At 39.8% G+C, this 16,912-nt stretch overlaps 1 protein-coding gene across 1 annotated transcript; it reads left to right on the top strand.

The window, feature by feature from the left end:
- The first annotated feature begins 3,640 nt into the window (after nucleotides 1-3,640).
- Nucleotides 3,641-7,323, top strand: LOC143879717 (Pentatricopeptide repeat (PPR) superfamily protein). Its single transcript, XM_077382237.1, has one exon. It carries the CDS (start codon nucleotides 3,790-3,792, stop codon nucleotides 5,803-5,805), a length of 2,016 nt encoding a protein of 671 aa, XP_077238352.1. The 5' UTR covers nucleotides 3,641-3,789; the 3' UTR covers nucleotides 5,806-7,323.
- The last annotated feature ends 9,589 nt before the right edge of the window (nucleotides 7,324-16,912 follow it).

Genomic DNA, 16,912 nt, shown 5'->3' on the forward strand with positions numbered 1-16,912 from the left:
CTATTTTTAAATATGAAATTGGGCCTAAAATAAGGTTAGTTCTCATCAAACCTGTCGGATCTTCTGGTTCGGTCCGGTTTGTAAACCTCTTCATAGAAGTCAAAAGAGTTTTTTTAAGGACAAGATTTTACACACTGGCGGACATCCACCCTTGATAAGGACACCTTATTCATTTACAAATGAGAAAAGTACGGAATGGGGGCTTATGTTTGGAGTAAATATGGATTGCCAACACCTTTAAAACAAGAACAAAAAACTGGCTAAACTTTAAAATCGGGTTGGAAAAAGACCCTAATACCCTTCTGACATCGACAGAAACATCATTCAACTTCATTTTCATTACTTCCTATTAAATTGGCGCACTTCACGAGGCTTCTTTTGGTTCATTTGAATGCGTATTTGAACCGAAAGAACATTGAGTTCGTTTCTATCTTGGCCGTTGGAAATAACTAGAGACGGATGGATGCTTGACACGTGTTGAAAACTTTTTGGAACGCTGACAACCCAAAGTCAATCATTATCTTTTCTCACTTCTCTTTTGGCTTAGAACAGTAACGTTATTTTTTTTTGAAAAGGGCAACAGAATATATATATATATATATATATATGTAAAAACAGAACAGTAACGTTATTGAATACGTCTCTTTTTGCTTTGGGTTCATTTCTATCTTTTCACTTCTTTTGGTCCTCACTTCTGTTTTGGTTTATAACGGTAACATTATTGAATATGCCTCTTTTAGCTTAGAACATCGACATTATTGAGTATTTTTTTTATTTCTCACGTCTCTTTTGGCTGATAACGCAGCCGGATTCAGGAGTATGCAGATGGAAATAGGGTGTACGCCGGCGGAAATAAAGGGGTACGTCGGCGGAAAGCGTAAATAATGGGGTAAGCCGGCGTAAATAATAAGGACCAAAAGAGAAGGAAAAAGATTTTAAGCTAAAAGAAAAATAATGGGTACGCCGGCGGAAATAGGGTTACGCCGACGAAATTCATGGGTACGCCAGCGTAAATAATGGAAACCAACACAGAAGGGAAAAGATTCTAAGCCAAAAGAGATGTATTCAATAACGTTACTGTTCAAAGCCAAAAGAGAAGTGAGAAAAGATAACGCTCCTCACTAAAGTATTCAATAACGTTAGCGTTCCAAAAAGTTTAAGTTTTCCAACAAGTGTCAAGCATCCATCCATCTCTAGTTATTTCCGACGGCCAAGATAGAAATGAACCTAGGTTCTTTCGGTTCAAATACGCATTCAAATGAACCAAAAGAATCCTCGTGAAGCGTGCCAATTTAATAGGCAGCAATGAAAAAGGAGGACTCTGTCGACGTCAGAAGGGTATCAGGGTCTTTTGACTAGGGTTGCAACTTGGGTCGGGTTTTACCCGACCCGCATCGACCTGGCCCGAAAAACCCATGGGTCGGGTTCAAAGTGGCCCGGTCTCGGGCTGGGTCGGGTTTGAGAAGTAAAAACCCGAGCTTTTCTGGGTGCGGTCCGGGTTTAACGACAAAAACCCGAAAACCTGGAAAAACCCGAGTTATTATCATTATTATATTTTATACAGCACATCCCAAAACTTGAAAAGACGAAACACATGTCTCTCTCTCTCTCTCTCTCTCTCTCTCTCTCTCTCAAGACGGAATACCTAATCATTTTACAAAACCTGTCTCTGTGTATCTCTAACTCTCTCTCTACAAACGGAATAACTAAGCACATTTCTCAATACCTCTATTAGTCTCTCTGTCTCCCTCCATCCCCATAGAATAAGGGCATTTTTTAAAGGGAAATGTTATCAGCACTACTATATTTTGACGAGGGCACTCCTCACTTTATTAAAAGTACGATATGGTACGCACCCTAGGATGATCCAAACCGTCCATTAGATGGGCCACAGCCTAAATCGGTTGTGCCCCAAAAATTATTTTCATAGGTTGATCCTAACCCTCCGATCTATAGAGGGTTAGGATAACGCTCTAACAGTCAGATCGGAGGGTTAGGATCAACCTATGAAAATGATTTTTGGGGTACAACTGATTTAGGCTGTGGCCCATCTAATGGACGGTTTGGATCATCCTATGGTGTGGGCCATACCATATTTTTAATAAAGTGAGGAGTGCCCTCATCAAAATACAGTAGTGCTGATAACATTTACCTTTTCAAAACCTATCCTATTTGTATCTCTCTCTCATGTAAATCAGTGAATCTACCATCTATCAGTATTTTTGTCGTTATTGGATGGAATGTAATGCAAAACCCTTGGGTAGGGGTGGACATGGTTCCGGTTCGAACCAAGGAACCGAACCGAACCGGCACATTTGGTTCGGTTCGGTTCGGTTCCATTTCTATATGGTTCAGTTCCGGTTCAAAAATCCGGGAACCGGTGAAAATTCGGTTCGGTTTTGGGTTTGGGATCCCGGAACCGAGAACCGAACCGAGAACCGAATTTGTTTAATGAGGGTCTGCTTGCTTTGGATATGAGGGCCTGATTATTTCCCAAATTTGTAGTTCATGGCTTCATGCATTGCTAAAATTTGTGCATGATTATCCCTCCTGTTTTTACTTCTTCATACTTCATATACGTTTTGCATTGCCCAAATTTGTGTTTGTTACTGTTACTGTTAGTGCTTGTAATTCATATATAAACAGGGCCATTGGTGAAGGTTGAGTAAACCTAGAACCGAACCGAACCGATTATATATGGTTCTGGTTCGGTTCGGTTCCACACATATATGGTTCGGTTCTAGTTCCAATTTCAGGGAACCGATTATACATGGTTCAGTTCTGGGTTTAGCCCAAAACCGAACTGAACCATGTCCACCCCTACTCTTGGGTAAACTATTAAATAAGGTATAAGGAAATCTCCTAACATCAATATCTTCCCTTAGTTTCCCTATGTGATTCAAAAGGCTTATCATACCAACTCATGTGTGAAGTTTTTGCATTGATGGTCTGCAGAAATATTCAAAGCGGTAGTGTCTTGATTAAATTAATCGATCATCCGTGCCTTATGTAATTTGCTTCAAGTATATTTGAGTGGCAATATTAAATTTCAAGAGGAAGGAGTTTTACTTGGAGAGGAGGATGTATTGGATTCATCGTGCAGCCTGTCCAATTCTCTACACATGAACCTGCAAAATATGTTCCATCTTTTCTACTGTATTATTTGTAATCGTGGGCAAACGTACATTTGAAAAACATGAACGTGCAAATTACCGTATATACATTTGAAAAATGAAAGAACTATATACATTTATACATTTGAAAAATGAAAGAACTATATGGATAATGTGAAAAAACCCGACCTGGCCCGGCCCGACCAGAGAAACTATCTCGGGTAGGGCCGGGTTTATGAATCTTGGGTTTTCCAAAATAAAACCTGACCTGACCCGACCCGACCCGAGATAGTTTCACGGGTAGCGTAGGGTATTGGAAAACCCTACTTTTGACCACCCAATTTTGAAGATTAGCCCGTGTTTCGTTCTTGTTTTAAAAGGTGCCCGTAATCCGTAATTTCCCCAAACATCAGCCCATATTCCATACTTTTCTCTTTACAAATTAGATGTGTGGTTTTACTATTTCAGTAGTTAGGGGTTATATATGGTAAATAATTTGGTAAAAAAAGCCATGTTTTCTACTACAGTCACGGTTCGATAGCAAGCTTCGAATTTCCAAATTAAAAGCCTGCCCTATCTGAGCCGTACATGTGGCATTGTATGGTGATCAGAACCGTCGCTAGCAGGGCCCACAGATGCCCAAATTTTATTCCTTGCCTTTCCATATGATCTAAAAATGAAAAGGAGTCTCGTCCTCAATTTTCCTCGTATCAGTGGAGTAGGCACTAAACCGCTTATGGTTGCTTGTCGCACGTTTCATTCTAGGAGCCCCGGTTTCTCAACCTCTTACTTACCTCCTTCTGACAAATCTCTTTTTGGCATTTCATCAAACACCTCCTGCTTAGCTCAACGCGACGCCTTAGAATCCAGACTCATCACCGCTCTCCATGACTCCAGCAACCTCAAACAACTCAAGCACGTGCACGCCCACGTGCTCCGCAAGGGTCTCGACCAAAGCAGCTTCGTCCTCGCCAAGCTCCTTCGAATGCTTACAAACCAGAACCTCCCCATGGACCATTACGCTCGCCAGGTGTTCGACCAAGTGCGCCAACCAAACGCCTTCCTATGGACCGCTCTCATCCGTGGGTATGCCCTCCTTGGCCCATTCCGTGAGTCACTCATTCTCTACACCCACATGAGAAGGCTTGGAAACCGACCTCTCTCCTTCACTTTCTCCGCCCTCTTCAAGGCATGTGCCGCCACTTTTGATCTTCACGTGGGAACACAGATACATGGGCACACTATTTCAATAGGTGGGTTCCATTCCGATCTCTTTGTAAACAATACTTTGATCACTATGTATGTGAGTTGCGGGTGTTTGGACTCTGCACGCAAGGTGTTCGACGAAATGCCTGTGAGGGATGTGATATCTTGGACGTCGTTAATTGTTGCTTATGCGAAGAAGGGTGAAATGAAGTTAGCGGAAGGGTTGTTTGATGAGTTACCGGATAAGGATATGGTTGCCTGGACAGCCATGGTTACGGGTTACGCGCAAAATGCAAGGCCTAGAGATGCTTTGAAACTGTTTGAGAGAATGCGGGCGGCTGGAGTCGAGACTGATGAAGTCACATTGGTGGGTGTCATTTCTTCTTGTGCGCAATTGGGTGCGTTAAAGCAAGCCCATTGGATTCGTGATATTGCTGAGCGAGCAGGGTTTAGCCCGGCAAGGAATGTCGTTGTGGGTTCGGCATTGATAGACATGTATGCCAAGTGTGGGTGTGTGGAGGAGGCTTACCGAGTGTTTGAGGAGATGACTGACAGAAACGTGTATTCTTACAGTGCTATGATTGTAGGGTTTGCAATGCACGGGCGGGCTAATGAGGCAATGAATTTGTTTTCAAAGATGGTGGAGACTGACATAAGGCCGAATGGGGTTACATTCATTGGGGTGTTGAGCGCGTGCAGCCATGCAGGGTTGGTTGAGCAAGGCTGCCGTTATTTCGCAAGCATGTTTGATGATTACAGGATTAGTCCTTCAGCTGATCACTATGCTTGTATGGTTGATCTACTAGGCCGGGCTGGTAATGTGGAAAATGCTTATGAGCTTGTGAAAACAATGCCAATTGAGGCTCATGGAGGTGTGTGGGGTGCATTACTTGGGGCTTGCCGCATCCATGGGAAGCCCCACATTGCAGAAATTGCAGCTAACCATCTGTTTGAGCTGGAGCCCAATGGGATTGGAAATTATGTGTTGCTCTCCAACATTTATGCATCTGCAGGCCAATGGGATGACGTCTTGAGTGTAAGGAAACTGATGAGAGAGAAGGGTCTAAGAAAGAACCCTGGATGCAGCTGGGTGGAAGCAAAAGACGGGATTGTTCATGAATTCTTTGCTGGCGACATGTCACACCCAATGTCTGATGAGATTAAACAAATTTTGGAGGAGTTGATGGGGAGATTGAAGAAAGCAGGGCATATGCCAAAACTGAGCTCGGCAGTTTACAATTTGCCGGATGAAGAGAAGGAGCGCCTGCTCAGGAATCATAGTGAGAAGCTTGCAGTTGCGTTCGGGCTGCTAAGCACAAGCCCTGGTAGTGTCATTCGGGTTGTGAAGAACCTTAGGATGTGCGAGGACTGCCATTCGTTCATGCGCGGTGCATCTTTGATCACGAGTAGGGAAATAGTAGTACGGGATAACATGAGATTCCACCATTTTCGAGATGGTTTGTGCTCTTGCAAGGATTTCTGGTGACCGAGTAAGGCTAAATCCTGACTTAAGTATCGAGGAAGGTAAAATACACCATTTTCAGATTCCTATCTTTTGCAGGACTGGTCATTTCCAGAAATGGTGGCTCTTTTTGTTCAATTGAAAGCTGGTTTGTCATCTGCTTGATGAAGGTGGACTTACCATTCACTTAAACTCTGACTTGAACTCGGCAGGCATCCTCAAATTATGTTGGAGAGAATTTTTTCTGAGAATATTTGGTTGGATTTTATGACTGCATGGTACTTGCACAGCTACACTACCTCGGGAACTCAAAACCTAAACAGCCCTTTGAGGGTTCATGTCTATGGAAGTCGATGTACAGTCTGTGTTACATAATTGATAAAGGATCTAGGTGGTGGATGGAAAAGGGATCAACATCTGGTTTGATATTTGGCTTGAAGAGCTCCCTACAACTGAGCTCAACATGTGAATTCAGCTTTGCAGATTTGCCAAACTCTGTCCATTATAGATTCCTCTTCGAACACCTTGCACTTGCCTTTATTTTTTTTTCTTTTTTTGAAAGATTACAATTTTATTTCATAATCCAGAAGTACAAGTAGATGAGGGACGAGATGTCCCCACAAAGTACAATCCATGAGCAACCAAAACGATGAGTCAGACTCCGAATGGGCGCTAAACAACCTCCATCGTGGAGTCGTAAAAAACAATCATAGTATCTGTCCAAAGAATCCCATCCTTCATCAGACCATCGGCAACTGAATTTGCCGATCTCTGCATGTGTACAAGAGTGGGATGTAACAGGCGGACCAAATCTCTAATCTCATCCACATCCCAGCCTGTCTCCACGGGCCAGTGCGCCGGCTTGCAGCCCAAGCAATCACGTTCGCCAAATCACCTTCCACAATCAAAGGCCCTAAATTGTGGGACATGAACCACCTCAGCCCAAAAAGAAGAGCCCTTGCCTCGGCCTCATTCACGTCGCAAACACCTGCCGGTCCAGAGAAAGACATGATGGTGGTATCGTTTGCGTTGCGAACAATGCCTCCAATACTAGCCATACCTGGATTCCCCCAAGAACTACCGTCGAAGTTCAATTTAATCTAGCCACCGGGAGGGGCAATCCAGCACGACGAGACTTTGAATGACGCTTTTTTCTCTGTCATCACCGCAGCACCGTTCCAAAGAATCTCACAAATGGAATAAGGGATGCCTCCCATGGTCCTAGCCCACGAGATGATGGCGATCTTGATGTGGAGAACAATGCTATACCAAGACTTGGACATATCATTACATACCCGGTTGTTCCTTCCATCCAGAGATACCAAATAACCGCGAATGGAATGGCCATCTAGACCGAATTACCCATGCATCCATGAAGAGCACCACTCCAATTGAGTAAAGCAGGTTGCCTTTCTATCCTTGCCGAATGACCTTGTGCATCAGAAGATCGTGTATTTTTTTCATTGTCCCTTTCTCAAAGTGTTTTTTGTTAACTTTTTCTTGAGGGATGTTTTTGGATTCATTACTCTTGGTCTTCCTTTGTTTCTTTGTTTTTCTTTTTTGAACAGTAACAATTTTATTTCAATAAAAGGGTATACAAAACACTAGGACAAGATGCCCCAGTGAGTTACATAATCCAATTATCGATTTATTACAGCACAAAACCCTTCCGTCATTATCATTAAAAATGATAGTATCCGCCAGTCTCACCTCCTCCTTCGCCAGCCGGTCCGCCAAGTTATTCTCCGATCGTCGTCGATGCACAAGAGAGGGGCGTATAATACGAATTAGATCTCATATTTCATTGATTACGTTAGCCAAATGCCATGGCCCCGCACACTGGCCTGAAGCCCAAGAAATGACATTTGAAGAGTCACCCTCCACGATAAGTGGCCCAAGATTGTAACCGAGAAACCACCGCAGTTCAAAATGCAGTGCCATAACCTCCGCCTCATTAGCGTCGCACGATCCAGCCGCCCAGAGTAAGTCATTATGACATTACCATTTGAGTCATGTAGCGCTCCACCAATCCCAGCCGGTCCCGGATTCCCCATCAAACTCCCATCAAAATTGAGCTTTAATAAGCCATCCGGGGGGGCAGACCAAACAGATTTTATGGTATTTTGTTTCTTTGTTAAGTAGAAATCATCAATTGGAGGTAAAGCAAGTTGCCCTCTCTTGGAATTCTCTGCCATGCTGCTTGGCAAATTGCTAGTCTAGTAGGAATGAAGTGGATTTATCTTCATGTGCAAGCCTCATTCTTGAATAGTCCCATAGCTTTCAAATTGATACCATGGTGAGAATTCGATTACTTCAGTCAAACCTTCTGCTCCTAAGATCACTCCTATTAGTGGAGGCTGCCTTTATGGACTGAACTCAATTATAATGGTGCTTCAAAATCCAATCCATCTTCTGCCAGCTTAGAAGGTGTGGTAGGAAGTGCTTCTATGCCTTTGGTGAGAGCAAACTTTTCAATGTAAAGGAGAATTTCATGTATGGATTGAGTGGAATTAAGCATCTAGAACCATTCGCTGGGCTTATTCTGGTTCGTTTTTTGTATTGGCTTCTGCTAGGATGAGGGAGTTCTCAAACTGATAGTTATCAAGAACTTCTTCACTCTAATTGAAAGTTCCCTAGATGGATTGAAAGCCATTCTCCATTATCAAATCTATATAGAACTTCTCTGCTATCGCTTGGGCAGTGTCGTCAACCATGGACAAAATTCAGTTCTCCTTTCCAACTTGGGTTGGAAGATATTGCACACATTCAAAGAAAGGAATAAGCCTGTTGTGAATAATGGCGTGATCCTCGGTGTTCTTCATTTCTTATCCTAGCTGTCTCTGCCTCTTTCAAGATGATGCTCAGAGGTATGTCCAGTTCTTCATCTGAAAAAAGAAAAGAAGAGAAAAACTGTTCATTTCAGATTACTTTCGCTCTCCTATTTCTCCCTAGTCTTTGGCCTGTTTGCCTTCCTTTCTCCAATGCATGTTTTGAGCATTTGTTACTGTACATGGAGAGAAGCTTAGGTAAATTGAATGATGCTGAATGATCATGCAGAATATGTAATTGTTCAATCTACAATTGTACGTATGTGCGGTTGAGTGAGAACCCAATGCTCCTACTGTTTACTAATTGGATCACAACATAAAGGTACTTGTACCCAAGGTGGGGGTTCAAAGTATAATTTTGAGTTTTACACAATAGAAAACACATTCACATTTCGTGCACTCACGGGAAACACAGAAGACAACTTGTATATATGCTGTAGTGGTTAAAGACAAGCGCTGCAGGGCATTTTTTTTTCTTTGTTTCTTGCTGTTGAGGAACATCTTGGTAAAGGCTTCGTTCTCTTCCCCGACCTATGTTGCGGGATCTTATGCTTCAATAGGTTTGTTTTAAGTTTCTCATCTCTCCACTCCTTGGTACAACTTTGCAAAAGACTTGAAAGCTAACGATAAGGCTCCCTTGTCTTTGTACATAAATGTCATGACTTCTTACAACTTCTTATGTTACTTGTTTCATGAGTTTGCTGGTTTGGGTTTAGATTTATGTACATGATTTACAGCTTTCAACTGAATCTATTTCAGGCCTTTGTAGAGGGTCGTTAAAATTTTGGATTGGGTTCTCATCACCAATGAATGTTTAGGGAGGTAGAAAACGGAAGAAAAGCATGCATTATTTGAAAATAGTTATGGAGAGGGTGTTGGATTTTGGATGGGTATTCACAAATGGGTATTTAGAGACGTGGAGATTGAAAGAAAAGACTTTCATTCTTTCTAAAATATATATATATATATATATATTGTGAGTGTGTATGGCCATGCCAGTCGAGGTTTTATTAAGTATATGCTTGGAAGAATGGTTTTTGAGACAGATAAAGAAGATGGATAAATAAGTTTGCAAAACTATGTTTGAAGCCTGCTGGTTATATTTGAATGCCTTTGGAGCTCTTAAGAGATGTTGACTATATGCTTAACTCTTGCTCTACGCTCTCAAGGAATTCTTAAGGAGTTGCAGTTAATCCAGAAGTCTTTTTTTTGTTGTCACAGCCTGGCGTCATTCTGCTAAAAAAAATAGGTAAACTGATTCTTAGTTGTGAGTTTCCCAAACACAATTATGTTGTCAAGAGCACGTAAAAAAATCATTTTGATTCTTGATTCCTGAATGAGAATCTAGAGAATGGTTACCAAACACAGCCTATGACTTAGCCCTTTCGAGTCTCTATGATACCTTTTTCTTTTAGTTTTTTTTTTTTTTTTTTTTTTGATATTTTAAAATTTTTAAAATAAATTTTCAAGCTCAACCAGGATAATTTAAAATTTAGTTACTTGATAAAATATTATTAAAAACTACCAAAAAAATGCAAAAAATAGTAGTGTCCCAAAAATCAGGAGATGAAGCTTTTATAAGTTCTCAAATTTGAGATTTTTTTTGATATTTTTTAAATATTTAAAAATTCGTAAAACAAAAACTAAATAAGAATATCATTGTGGATCATTTAAAAGCCAAATTACTTGATAAAAATATCAAAGATGAGAATTTTTTTTAATAAAATAGGAAGGTTAAGGAGCTATAAGGTTTCAATGAATTTTGGGATTTTTTTGATAATTTTCTTACATATTTAAATTTGTAAAAAAAAAAAAACACTCAATGGGGATATGAAAAACTCAATGTCCAGAGGCGTAGGGAGGGAGAGCAACAAGTTTTTTCAAATAAAACAATATGACTATCAATTTCAATGCCTGCAGGACGGTCGACTGGCCTTTTTGGGAAATGATAAATGCACCCCTTTTCGTCACATGGGACACCATCAAAGTTGGTTAGAGTTCAAACTAGGTTTGAGCAGTAGTAGCAAAACTATGTTTAATTGGTTTTTCCTCAAAATAATAAAAGAGAAAATTATATGATTTCAAAACAAGAAATGGCTGCATCAAGAGAAGTAGTCCCAGTCTCCCAGAACTAAAATATTAAGAGTAATGCTACGGAGACCAAGAGTACCCTCGAGCAGGGACTGGACAAATGGGTGCTCACCAAAAAAAAATAAAAAATCACAAGTGACGTGAGCATGACTTAGGTTTAGGGAAATCAACCAAAAAGTTTTTTTTTCTTTTTTTTTTAGCACACATGGCGCATTCTCATTGTTGGTCTCTCATTCGGATGTACTCCCGGTCTCCATATCATTTTCCATATATTAAACTTGTCTTAGCTTATCTTTACATTTACTTTACTTGCTACACTACCGTACTTTTACTTTTCAGTAGTTGTAGTTTTCCTTGCAAGGAATCGAAGACACGGCAAAATATATTCATCTTTCCAAGAAGGCATTTCTCTTTAATTCTCTATCCTTCGCACTGGCATTTGTTTGTGTTGTTTTATTGAGAGATGACCTAACTCCTATCGATCTTGAGTTATTTACATTCTGTGTGCATCGACGTCATCGTTTGTGTTCTACACGCATCACAAATGTAAATAATTTACATTCTACACGCGTTGCTCACATTTTGCATGTGTCGACATCCACTTTGGCATCTTATCGTATAAAAAGATCTTTTGTCTACAGAGGCATTACATCCCAAGATAGAAGTAATATTCCCCTTTTCTTTTCAATCGCTTGGAATTGAAGACGGCGGAAATCTGTCAATTAACCCCTAGAATTGAATTTCGGACCTTTTCAAAAAATTAGCATGTCCTCGCATTAATCACAAATCACCCACACCTCTTGCACTGACCGAGCAGCCATCACACCTGGTTAATCCAGAAGGGAAATTATCGTCCGAATGTAAATATGTTAAGGTAATACGAGAAATTCACATGAAAAACTTATTCAAGGGTCCCCACCGTACCCAACTTTCTACATGGTTGTCTCCATCATCTGACCCTGACATTTCTAGGGATCCAAAGGATACGAACATTAATGAACATGATATGGGCACCATAGTTGGATCCGAACTACATCCATTGGACCCATCTCAGGCTTGAAATTATTTTGGATCCTGAACAGGGCACGGCCACAAAAACGAAGGAAGTGTCCTAGCTCTGAATGGAGGGAGTCAATTATGTGAAAAAATCATTCATATTTTCGATCTTTTATGTCTATTCAGGAGGGAGCCAATGTAAAATATATTGTTTTTTTTTTTCCAAGTGTTATAATCTCTGTTCATGGCACTGGAATGACTTCACTACGAAGATGTCTCATTGTCAAAAGTAAAGCATGTGGCCATAAAACATGCCTCTTGTGAGCCAGCTGCTTGTTGAGTCATTTGAAACGACAGGCATACACACCTTGCAGTTCATAGTACAATAATGGGGACTATAAATTAAATTAGAAGACTTCACCAACAGAAACAGGAAAAGGGACTTTGATGTGATGCTTTACCATACTGTGCATTAGCTCTTTTCATTTACGCTTCAGAAGACTCTCCTCTGTGTTACGCTGTAACTTCTCTGAATTTGTGTTTTCGCTGCAAGGATGGAAGCCCATGGAAATTTCCCAAACTATAGCAAGTATTTCTCTGCTCTTAAATGCTGTTTGTTGGATTTCAATGTTTTGGAACTCTCCTGCCCAACAAACACATAACAAAATTAAGTTTCTTGCTGTGGAATTAACATTGATAGCTTTAATTGGCCAAGGTTTCAAATTTCAGTTTTCGGAATAAGTTTCGGTCCTCGCCGAAACCGAAATTTCGGACGATAGAATGGTTAGCTAGAGCTAAAAATCAGTTTTAGCAAGTTGTGTAGACCGTGTGACATCCTTGTGTCAAAATTCTCAAATGAGACCTGTGTTTGGAAGTAGTAGAAAAAGGAATAAATATAGTGATGGTTATATTCTTCGTCGCCGTAATTAGTAGATCTGGCGAAATTGAATAAAAGAATATTTTATCTTGTATAAAATTTTGGCCGAAACTTCGAGAAGATATTAAATAATTAATAAAAATCAAGATTTTTGAGTGAAATCCCTTAAATTTTGAACAAAATTTCAAGATAAGCAGAATTTCGACTGAATTTTTGGTCCAAATAAACGACCGTTTTGGGTATATGGGTGATTTCGGTGTCGGTCACCCGAAATTTCGGATTTCGGTCTAATTTTTTTTTTTTTTGGGAGTGTCTAGGCAATTTAGAAATTTCGCACAAAGCCATTTTGGGCCTCCACTTTTTCAAGAGAGAAGAGTCACCTCATAGCTAATTTTATTCATATGAGGTGTCACTTTTGTGCTGAAAAGGTTAGGCTGCAAAAATGCTTTTGCTTTATTGCTTAGAAGACAACTACTTTTTTCAAGTAGGCAGATTCTGTGTTTTGGCACGTTTTTAATTAATTATAACAGTAATTACATTTTCGGGTGTCCAACCCTGTATGCACGCCCACATGTGGCACTGAGTTGACCACGTCAAGGGGTACAAACGTTGCACCTAATGTTTAGTAAATGTAAATTCCTCTATTTATAGTAATCCCAAAAGGTCCCGTTCGGATCTAGGGTAAAAATTTCCCATAAAAAAAAGAAATACCAAGGTCCGGTAGGATTGAAACAGTCATAGAAAATTGGGAATACTTTTTTTTTACAATGGACAAAAACTTTTTACTTAACCAAACCGGGGAGAACTCAATTTCCAGGGAATTTATCTTTCCAAGAATTTGTTTTGGCATATTTGGCATCCATGAATATTTTTTCCTCCAATCGATTTTTCCAATGTTATTTATCCCATTTTTATGTAAGAATTATTTCTGGTAAAACTTTCTAAGTTTTTAAAAGTAAAATCTTACCTGGACTAATTTTTACCATAGGATCATACATTGGAAAAAAAATTATTTCAGCAAAAAGTTTTTCAAGAAAAGATTTCTGGTTGCCAAAGATGCCCATTAAACTACAATGTATATGAAGGAAGCTGACCGCAAATTCCCCCACGCCCTAAAGTTTCCAAATTGATTTCATACCCTTTGGTCCTTACTCAATTATCAATTTTCATAGCCACAAAAGGAATAGACAGCCTCTCATGTTTCCTCCATTGAAGTACTTGCTGGCTTCACATAGGAATATTTGGCATTGCTAGGTGGTCCCTAGAAAATAGTCGACCACAGGTCCACAGCGGCATCCTAACCAATTTAATGGCCTCTTTGAATAATTGGATGGCACCAAAATTAGTTCTTATTTGCAAATGAAACATTACAGGTTTTTTTCTTTTTTCTTTTTTCTTTTTTTTTTTTTGGGGGGGGGGGGGGGGGGGGGGGAGGAGGGGAGAGAGAGAGAGAGAGAGAGAGAGAGAGAGGTGCATTTATTTGCAAATATTTGCCAATAATCATTTGCAAATGCACCCATTTGCAAATAATCATATATAACTTCAAAATATTTTTTAAACCTGGCATTTATTTAGGAACCTGTTGTGGAACCTTTAAATTCTATTAATATGAAAAAAAAGTTACAAGAGGAGGACATAGAACCTTGCCTCGAACCCACCAAGATAGAAAAAAGAGCAGAAAAAAACCTTGTGCCCTTATAAAAGAAGGACATTTATTTATTGCAAATATAAGGAATTCATAATTGGTCACATCTAACAACTCGTCTAGAGTCCTTGGGAGAGTAGCCCATTCCCAAAAAACTGCATTAGTGTTAATGCCACGAGCATGATTGTCCAAGCTGTTCGGAACAAGATTACCCTCCTTGAAAATGTAAGTAATAACAAAATCCGTAGTATATAATATAGCCCTTATCACTTTTAGAATATAGTGAATAGAACTGCAAATTAATTTGCATATGAGATTATATGCAAATAATTTTTGTAGGTATCCAAAGAGGCACTAAAGCATTAAAGCATGTTAGTAAAAAAAATTTAACTAAAAATAATATCAAAATCTCTTTAATTTATAAGGTAATTACCCCCTTTAATTTATATGTTTTTTATAGGGATATTATATATGTTGGGGTTAAAAATTGAACACTAACTACACAACGCCACGTGGCTCCTGAGCCGACTAGGGCTTGAGATCGTGTAGGCAAAGAGCAACCTTCCACGTGGCTCCTGACCTCACAAGAAGCCTTGAAGCTGTGTGGCAAGACACGTCATCCCAGCTATGATGATCCCTTCAGGCCGGTGTCGTAACCTTCTCTAGCACGACACCACTAAGCAGGCCACATGCCACCCTACAAACGAATCAAGATCCACTGAAGGGATTAGCATAGTTGAGGATAATATATCCATAGTAGATAGTGAATATAATGTGCTTGAGGGCCCAAACACATGTGGGCCCACATTGTTAGGATGATCCAAACCATTCATTTGAAAGGCCCTTACATAGATAGGATGTGTACACAAAATCAGCTTCATAGGATCATCCTAACCCATCCAAATGTAGAGGGCAAAATGGACAGACACCGTTTGCCACAAATTTGCCCATTTTTTCCCTCCGCTTTTGGAAAGGTTAGGGTTATCCAATGGATCTGATTTTTGGTACACACCCTATCTATGATGGGGCCTTACAAATGAATGGTTTGGATCACCACAAAAAATGTGGGACCCATGTGTTTGGGCCTTCAAGCTCATATAAGTTATATGAGCTTCAAGCTCATATAAATTATATGAGCTTCAAGCTCACAATCTTTTTCCTCTAGTATATATATATATATATATATATATATATCTTTTAGAATATAGTGAATATAATTGCAAATATATCCCCGTGAGTAATAACAAAATCCATAGTAGATAATATATCCGTTATCTCTTTTAGAATATAGTGAATATAACTGCAAATTAATTTGCATATGAGATTATACGCAAATAATTTTTGTAGGTATCTAAAGAGGCGCTAAAGCATTAAAGCATGTTAGTAAAAAAAATTAACTAAGAATAATATCAAAGTCTCTTTAATTTATAAGGTAATTACCTCCTTTAATTTATAAGTTACTATATATGTTGGGGTTAAAAATTGAGCACCAACTACACAACGCCAAATGGCTCCTTAACCCACCAGGGCTTGAGATCGCATAGGCAAAGAGCAACCTTCCACATGGCTCCTGAGCTCACAAGAAGCCTTGAAGCCGTGTGGCAAGACGCGTCTTCCCCATCTATGATGATCCCTTTATGCCGGTGCCGCAGCCTTCTCTCAAACTACACCACTAGCAGGCCATGTGCCACCCTACAAACGAATCAAGAGCCACTGACCAACCTCGGAGAGAGGCACAACAGTGCCCATCGTGGCAATCTTTGAAAAAGGCCTTACCCATGGCCAGAGCTACCCTGAAAAGGCTAAGCAGACTAGGGGCACTAGGGCACTGGCAAAGACACTAATGCCATCCCTTGGCGAGAAAACACGGTAAACTCACAATCTAAGGGAGCTCCATCTATAAAAAGGAACCCACACCTAGCATCCAAAGGAGGAGGAGGAAGAGGAACAAGAGAAGGAAATGTAAAAAGATCCAAGGTATGCTTAAGCTGTTGTTCGAAGCTTAGTTTAATCTTTTACCTCCAGAGTTAATTTGAGTGTCGAAGGGTTGTCCTGGAGTTCCCAAACTCTGGATAGCTTTAACCCTTTGTCTTTGAGTGAAAGTCTCTCTTCTAATATCACCTTGCAGCCCTTCTGAACCCCGGAACGCTTGGAGGAAGGACCCTTCAGGACACTTGATCAAATCTGGACTGCAACAATATACCTTCAAATTATATAACTTATGGCTTGTAAAGAGGCCTTAATGTCACATTTACTTATAAGATTAGCTTAAAATAACCTTATTTGCAAAAAAGGATTGATTTTTGTGGTGTTCAAAGAGGCCCTAATGTAATTTGAATCTTGAATAATGTCTTGGACATGACAAGAAATTCTAAGTTGCCCATGTGAAAGAGATTGTGACATGAGATGTGTGTTATTCCCATACAAAAGTGAAGATAATGTTCGATTTCTATCTATTTCGATACCTTGGTTCGCATTTACGTTGTTCTTAGAAAGTAGAGATTCACATCTCAAGACATATGCATGAAATCAAAGTAGTACAAACCAAAGGCCTACAATAACCCATCTCTTATCACATGTTGAAAAATCCATAAATGTTCTTCAATACAGCTCTCAAATTCCCCACCTACCTAAAAGAAAATCTCATCCTCAGTCAGGATATTTTTTTGCAATTAAAATTTTATATTAATTTTT

The sequence above is a fragment of the Tasmannia lanceolata genome, unplaced genomic scaffold, assembly GCF_043159265.1.
Source record: "Tasmannia lanceolata isolate RefF3 unplaced genomic scaffold, GAP_Taslan_0.1 ptg000006l, whole genome shotgun sequence".
Taxonomy (NCBI): Eukaryota; Viridiplantae; Streptophyta; class Magnoliopsida; order Canellales; family Winteraceae; genus Tasmannia; species Tasmannia lanceolata.

Coding starts and splice junctions, on each gene's coding strand:
- LOC143879717 (XM_077382237.1), top strand. CDS start 3,790: ATGAAAAGGAGTCTCGTCCTCAATTTTCCTCGTATCAGTGGAGTAGGC.